This window comes from Gouania willdenowi, chromosome 9, assembly GCF_900634775.1.
Source record: "Gouania willdenowi chromosome 9, fGouWil2.1, whole genome shotgun sequence".
In the NCBI taxonomy this organism is placed as follows: Eukaryota; Metazoa; Chordata; class Actinopteri; order Blenniiformes; family Gobiesocidae; genus Gouania; species Gouania willdenowi.
The window spans coordinates 32664637-32673277 of NC_041052.1; the positions used below are offsets into that span (position 1 = coordinate 32664637).

The 8641-nt window shown below is 37.6% G+C and overlaps 1 protein-coding gene across 1 annotated transcript; it reads left to right on the forward strand.

The window, feature by feature from the left end:
• Nucleotides 1-916: 916 nt before the first annotated feature.
• On the forward strand, nucleotides 917-2496 carry LOC114470102 (uncharacterized). Its single transcript, XM_028458115.1, has 4 exons — nucleotides 917-1402; nucleotides 1606-1758; nucleotides 1951-2043; nucleotides 2179-2496. The coding sequence occupies exons 1-4, from the start codon at nucleotides 1052-1054 to the stop codon at nucleotides 2494-2496; spliced, it is 915 nt and encodes a 304-aa protein (XP_028313916.1). The 5' UTR covers nucleotides 917-1051.
• The last annotated feature ends 6145 nt before the right edge of the window (nucleotides 2497-8641 follow it).

Consider the following 8641-nt stretch of genomic DNA (forward strand, 5'->3'; position numbering starts at 1 on the left):
CACACCAACAACACACACAGCTTTTAATGGACTTACCACTTTATTCTCAAGGGACATCTGTAAATTTGTTAGTGGGGTTTTTGAGAATTCCCAAGTTTTTTTTTCTCAGAATAGTACTGATAGTTTGGTTCATAAAATGGTGATAAGTGTTTATCAAAGCCCAGTGTAACATTCTCAAATATTTTGACTTGAAATCATCACTCAATTATGAAATTAGTTGGAGATTAGTAACTTAATCTATTCATCGTTCATTTCTCTTATTACATAGATGTGTAAAACTATTTCTTGATGATACATTGCACCTCTACATAAACAGGTATGTATTTGTATCTATTTTTGTGATCCACATAGCAATGACTCAGAATTGAATGGCCTTTGGATATGTATATTTCTAATGACCTAATTATTGTTTCTATTCCCAAGATGACTGCAAACCAGAAGATGACCTTGAGGGTCATTCTAACAGAGGCGGATATAAGAAAAGTCATCCTAACTACAAGGCCCTCTACAGTCGAAGATTTGATAAGCAAGCTTAAAGAATCACTGGGACTTCATTATAACTTCAGTCTCCAATACCAAGACCCTGAATTCAATAATGAACTATGCAATCTGACAGATACTGAAGAACTTCCCGAAAAACCAACAGTTAAAGTCATACCTCTCCTTGAGCTGGTACCAGTCTCATCTGATGAAGTCTTCAGTGACACACCCAGTACAGCAGATACGGACATACTCTCACACTCATCTCAGGAGCGACAGAAACAGTGGCCAGAATTTTTTTGTAATCCCAACCTTTTCTGTTGATGTAGAGTATAGACTTAGGCAAGCAGATCTGCTGTTTATGAGTGAGGGTGCATACCTTAAAGTATCAAAAGAACTAAAACATGAGATACTTGAAATATTGGCAGAGAGCATGTATGGCTACACAGCATACCCGACTGCTGCTCAGTTCGAAAGTGTTGCGGCAGCACTGATAAGCAAGCACCCTTGTCTCCAGGAGCGAGGCTCAACCACTCGCTGTTGTGGTTGGAAAAATAGTCTAAAGCATAAAATGGCTAATTATAGAACAAAGCGTAGGCAATCAGGATGCCTTGATGTTGCAGTAAATGCAGGTAAGCGGGGAAGGCATTCAGCAGGACAACCAGCTAACAAGCGCATCAAGAAGGCAAACAAAGGTGAATTCAACTACTTGCCCAACTTTCCGGATGGATTTGATCAGGCAGCCCTGGAGGGGGCCTGCAAAGACTTGGTCGATGAAATGCAGAAGAGAACACCAAATGGACCTCTTGTGAAACAGAAGATGGATCAGACGTTTGCTTTGCGAAGAAAAGAGGTAGTGGAGTCGGAACCTGCCATAAGCACGATGGTGAAACGCTGGCCTGCCCTTTTCACTGAAGATCAAGTATGATTAAGAAAGAGAAAACAAATAACTATTTTCTATTTTATATAATGTGTCTAGAAATATATTTCTCTTGTCCTCTTTAAGGAAAACATTAGTAGTTTTATTCATGGATGTTTTTCAGCACTACCTTGCAGATGGCTTAGCTGCCTTGTATAGTTCAGTTGATCTAAGTTCAGTTGTTTTTTGTTCTCTGTATTTTTCAGGTGTTCATGGAGTTCAGCAGGATTGTGGGCAAGAACCTCAAGCAGGAATTCTATGAAAGCATCGATCGGCACAGTCCTCGTCTCCTCGAGTTATTTCAATCCAAGAGAGGGAATGTTGGACAGTTGTTGACACAGATTTCACTACAGACCAATGTAGGTCCATACACATTATGTACTTGGCATTGTTTTTCACAGGTTTTGTAAAAACATCATATCACAATGCTACTCTATTAGTTGTATAATTCATTCCAAACATTCCTTGGTTTGTTTAAGCTTTCTTATAGATATTTATTTGTTTTTCGTTTTAGCTATCTAACTTGTGGTACTGTGTTTAATTCCCAAAAGACTACAGAGCCAACTGCGATCCGGACACAGGTGCTCAGAGGGCTTCCTATCATCCTTGGGGACAGCCCCACAAACTTCTTCAAAGTAGGCTTTGTGAGTAAGCTCTTGCTTTCTTATAATTTTCACCATTATTTATTTTTCACCATGGCACTCTTATATTGATTAAAGTTGTTTTTCAAATGAGAAATCTAATGTAATGATTGTGCTCTTCTGGTATTCTTTATTAAGGAATCTGATGATGATTCTTTTCGTGACCTTGACATTGGGATACTTCTCATTGAGCGTGAAGGTGCTGTGCTCACATCTTCCCAGCATCTCAGTCCAGCCTCGTTGAAAATCATCATTGAGAGAGAAGTCGTGATGGACAACATTCAAGATCTGCCAAAAGCAATGTGCATTCTGTTTGGACTCACATATGCACTCCATCTTAACTACTCCAAGACTATGAAGCTCACATTTCAGTTCATCCAACAGGTATTGCTTTCATTAGGCCACACTGACCTAAAGCCAAAGCTACAGACTTTGAAAAATCAGCTTGCAATGTAAAGAGATGTCAAGTCTACTGTAAGAAGCTGTTGACGAATTTTTTACTTTCTGACCTGTGGGGCAAACCTTTTTATTTTCTGTAAAACAAACGAACAGACACACACACACACACACACACAACAGACACATTCAACACCCATACACACAAACAGCACAGACACATACAACACTCACAACACACACACTTGAATGCTGTAGGAAGCATGCTGAAGGATGTGACTTGTGTGAAAATTAAAACTGAAAGGGGTTGTAGCAGAAAGATGGTTCTTCATCAGTCTATGTAAATGTGTTTAGATGTTCTGATATGATAGTCTGTTGGTTCATGCTCTGGCCTCCCTTCATTTAGGCAGATGAAACAGATCCTGTTTGTTTGCAGTTTCTTGTACATTTGAGTGGGGGTTTCTTGTGAATTGTGTTTTGTTTATGGATATACCACTTTTATCTCAGGGGACAGCTATGTTTTTTTCTTATAAATTTGTGACACATTCAACACCCACACACACAACACACACGCACAACACAGACACGGACAACACCCACACACACATACAACGCCCACACACATAATTGTTTAAATGATTTGAAATGACCTTTTGCAGATTAATCATTTCAGGTTGTACATGTTGATGCTGACCTGATAAGTTTGTCACAACAAGATTGGCTGTGTTTTGCCATTTGTCTTAAGAATAAAATGCATTGGAGCATTTAAAGGTGTTTGTTTTTTCCATCCAATTTAATTGAAGCAATGTTTTATACCATATTTTAAAAAATATTAAGTATAAAGTTAATAAATGATGAGTAGCAATAACAAGTCATAATAGCTAGTTTTATCTCATTTTTGGGTACACACTACTAATAAATATAAATACTAAACTTAAGGTTCCATGTTAATACAGCTCGGCATGTTTAGTTTCAGCTTGTGTAAAAAATTAAGGTTCCATGTTAATACAGCTCGACATGTTTAGTTTCAGCTTGTGTAAAAACTAAAGTGGTATAGGGCAACGGGTTTCCATGCAATTTGCGAGTAAAGTCAACTAATTCGGGTTAAGAGTGTACTTAAATTACTTTACTTTATATAATTAAGGTACTTTTCAAAAATATGATGCACAAAATATTAAACAGTTGACATTTCAGCCTAATTTGAGTCTTTTGGCATGTTCCACCTTTAAAAATTGAATCAAATGTCTAACAGGAATCAAACAGTCTTTTTTAAATTCTTGTTTTATTCTATGCACCTGGCATCAAGCAATAATGAAATTAAATGCAACAGTTTCTGACTTGAGAAAATTGGTGAACATTTGCTGCACAACTCTTTCTTCTATTAACTTACAGTATATATCTGACTTTCTCTGGAGCTTGATGATGTTTTTGGCGGGTATTTTTTCTACAATGCATTGGAATGATGAGTATACGATGGAAATTGGCAACAAGTCCTCAAAAATAAAGCCAGCGACAAGCTTTGTCAGCAGCACTCACTCCTGTCACTCTTTCTTATTTTCACCTGTTCAGCAGGAGATAGGTCCTCGGTTTGAGGTGGAATTCTTAGATGTAGAAACAAGTTTTTTTTTCCTAACTTTACTGCTCTGTTGTATGAACAGCAGCCTCTCAGAGAGCTCACAAGATTTGGATTAATGCATACGAGGCATTTGTGTGTTCTGATTTACTGCAAAGATTTGATTCTTTAACCTGGGTCTGTGATTAATTTTGCAGCTGCGTTTGAAGCTTTTGTCGATTGATATAATGTGCATATAATTCTGCTATAACAGAACTGTGAGATGATCTGAGATAAACAAACTGCAGAGTTTTGGTTCTGCCATGATGAAATGGAAAAGCTAAATTTTACTGTATATTTTACAAACTTAATTTTAAAAACAATTTTATTGTTTTCATTTATATTTTCTAAACAAATTTCAGTCTAACTGATTCAATATTATTATAAACAATTTATTATATATAAATGTTTATTAATAATTTAATCTTTGTAATAGCTGAAATATTTATATACAATTATAACCCCCTAAAAAAAGCAGATTGCAAAGAGCTGTCCGTAGTAGAAGTAGTCTGCAAACTGAAAAAAGTTGGGCTCCCCGGCTTAGAGAGACTACGGTGGCTGACTGGGTTATAATGTGTTATAAAACACAAGAGGCACAACAAACAGTAGCAAGACGGTTTCATTTAGTAACACAGTAAGGCAGCCTGCTTGTGGGAAATTAACTTTAATCAAATTACTGTTTCTTCAATTATAATCCCTTACTTTACTTGTTACTTGGGAAAAGTAATCAGAATACAGTAACGTATTTACTTCTAATGCGTTACTGCCCATCACTAAACATGACCCCTAGTCTAACCTTAACACCGGCTGCTCTGACTGCTCAGTGTGATCAAAGATAATTTTCCTCCTAAAACAAAGGAATGTGTTGGAACTGTTTCAGTGCTTTTAGTGACCGCATGCATCAGACCATGGTGTTCGTTCAGCGCATGCGCACAGAATGCTGATTGGTCTAAACCAACGGAGATAAGTGAACCAGAATCAGCTGTCAGTGTCTGTCCTTGGAAATGGAACCTCTGCCTGTCTGAATGAGACTTTGATTCACGCGCTGCTCGCCTGCAGGCGAGGTTGGCCTTTTGTGATGCTGTGTAAAAGCAAATGTAAAGGACGCCACAGATGTGCTCCTGCAGGGAATCCACCATCCGTTGAACAGCTTCCACACAAAGCAGGAACAGAAAAGAGCTGCAGCACTGTGGGAGGAGACACGACGTGCAGTCAAATGTGGATCCCACTGAAAAAAAGAAGCAATAATTTTATTTTAAAAGAGAATATAATCTTACAATTACTAATATTAATTCAATTAAATTCAACTTTATCTATATAGCGCTAATTACAACAAAAGAAATCTCAAAGCGCTATAAAATTATAAAGTTATAAAATATAAGTTATAAAAATAAACCAGGTTCAGAGGTGGCAGTCATCTGCCTCGACTGGTTGGGGTTAGTGAACAGGAGGAAGAACAGAACAAGATAGAGAGATAGAACATGAGAGTTTCCCAGACTAGTTGAGCCGTGAACCATTGATCAGGAACTACCAGCTCCAACTTCAAGACACCCGAAACAGAAAATATAGAGAAGGGTGAGGAGAAGGCACAGACTGCAGAAAAAACATTACACAGTATTAATTAGTTCCATTCAATTCACTTCAACTTTATTTATATAGTGCAAAATACAACAAAGCCATCTCAAGTGCATAACAATATAAAATTCATAGTATGAAAGAAAGAACCCAACAAGATCCACATGAACAAGCATTTAGCGACAGTCGGAAGAAAAAACTCCCTTATTTTTTTTTTTCACTGGAAGAAATCTCCAGCAGAACCAGGTTCAGAGTTGGCAGTAATCTGCCTCTGCTGGTTGGGGTTAGTGAACAGAACAATCAAAACAGGATAGAGGGATAGAACATCAGAGAGTCCCAAACTATTTGAGTCATGAACCATCGACCAGGAACTGCCAGCTCCAGCATCAAGTGGAGGGCGAGGAGAAGGCACAGACTGCAGGAAAAACATGATACATTATGATACACTCGTTCCTAGTGGTTAATATTAATATTAAACGTCTTGTGGCCTCCACCATGCTCTGAAATGCTACCACTACAGACAAGGTTTCGTCATGTTAGTGAAAAAACATCTTTAAATATTGGAGTTGGGATTGGATTCAAAAGACAGGTTGTTGGTTTAGAAGCACTAACTATTGAGGTCAGTTCAGATAGACAAAATGGAGTGAAACTTTGTAAATAAAAGCTACATGTTGGGGTTAATTCAGGTGCTGCTTTGTTTCAGAAATTATGAGCACTCCTGCAGGGGGAACATTTGCTTTGTTACTAATTGTTAAACAGTAAAGAAGTTGATGAATTTATCACTGCTCAGTTTGACAGGAATAAGGGTTCAACAGAGCTGAAACTTTTGGTGAGCCTAGTTACAGTACTGAATAGAAACCAAGAATTATTATTGTTTTCATTTATTAAAGTTGAGCAATAGGAAGTTCTAGCTTTGCGAAGAGCTATATATAAGCTAACACACTCTTTCTCCAGGCAAAATGAACTTCTACCATGTTTGAAGAGAGCCACTTCCTTTCAATTTTTGCAATGCCTGTTTTAAAAGATATAATTCAAAATTACACCAGGGAGCAACCTTTTTATGACATATTGTCTTCTTTTTAAGCGGAGCAACAGCATCCAGAGGTGTGTGCAGTTGCACATTGCACTGTTGATAAGATGATCTATTTTCTCTGTCGTAAGACATTGATAGCTACTCTCTGTTGAGATATCATATGTATCAGAGGTAAGCAATGATGGAACTAAATCATTAAATCTAGCAACAGCTTTTTCAGACAGTGATCTACTATCGTACTTCTCTCAGAGTTTAAGCAGGCTGATATTCTGAATTCAAAAGATAACAAAAAGTGATCTGAAATAGGATTTTGATGATATATTGACAGGTGATCAATATCTAAAGCATAGTTAGAACAAGGTCCTGGGCATGATTAAGTTAATGAGTGGTTTGTTTACATTTTTTTTAAGCCAATTGAATCTAATAGTGATGGTAATAACTTATTTAGGTTGTTGTTTTCATTATCAACATGAATTAAGTCACCTACTATGATTAGCTTTATCAGTGCTCAGCACCAGATCAGTGCGAAAGTCAGAGATTTCAGAGAGAAACTCAGAATATGGACTAGGGAGGATGGTAAACTATAACCAGCAAGATGGGTTTTCTATTTTATTTTTGGATTACAAATTTCAAGAGAAAAGCTTTCCGAATGAAATGGTGGTTAAGTTGTTTTTTTTGGTGGACTGATAAGCTCCAGTTGCAAAACTGTTGCCACTCCCCCTCCCAGACCATTCTTACGTGGACTATTGTGGTTATCATAGCTGGGAGGGCTGGCTAATCCGTGTAACCTTCGTTCTTTGGTTATTGTGTTTTAAACCCAAATCAAAATAACAAATAGTGTGGTTATTTTATTTTACTGATTTAAAACCAAAACAGAAATACAGAAAAAATATAAACCAGATAAGCAGCATTTGTTTGTTTTTTGTGTGTGAGTGTTTTTTTTTTTTAAAACTTGTTCTGTTTGTGTGACGGGGAATTAGAGCGAGAAATGAAGTCCGCTTGCACCTTCCTCCACAGATACTGGACCAGGTCTCCCACACACAATAGGACTGTTAAGGATTTATTTCAGCAGTTTTTCTGGTCCTGCTCCTGTTTTCATTCAGTCTGTGGATGTTTCAGTATCAAGCTGCTCATGTTTTGTTTCACTGTGTTATGGTCCAAATAGTATCCAAATAAACTGGTGACTGACTATTGACTGTGAGGCTGGTGTGAGGAACGATAGATGTTAGAACTTCTACGATTTCACACTTTTGCAAAAACAATTACAGATTTTTTGAGGGCAGTAAAATGTTTATTTTGCACTTTATAAATACCGCTAACAGCAGCCGTCAACACACACAGACGTTGATCACAAGAAAAAAGGAGCACCAGTAGATTCATTACACCACCTCTGATTCCACATATGTGCATGTTTTATTTCATGATTTATTTGTGTATTAATAACATTTCAATTCACCAGTAATGTCCAGACCGGGAGCAAAAGTCCGTCCAGTCAGCAGTTATCTGGATACTATTCGACCGTCACACTGTTTTGTAAAGTTGGCAGATATTCACATATTCGGACTTCAGCATCAATAACTCTGAACGAAACGCCATCGGTGTGAGGTGAAAAACATGCTACAAGATAATTTTTTATCAAACACAGCAGAGTCCGTCTCTGCGTCCCCTCTGTGTCCTCCTAGTTTCCCTGTAAAAATGCAGTTTGTTTGGTTTTTGGTTTTTTCGTTGTCCTCTTTCTGGTTTTAAATTTTGTTGGGTTTTGAAACAAAATAACCAAAGAATGAAGGGTACACAGATTCTGGCTTCATTAGGAGCAACAAAAGAGAGAGGGCGAGGAGAAGGCACTGACTGCAGAAAAACATGATACAGTATTATCAAGTCAGCCTGCCTTGGCCTTGGGCCTCACTTCCAGTGTCCTAGTCAATACTTATTATAAAAGTCACAAATCTCTTTCCATTTATGGTAAGCTAACAGCGACTCCAGGT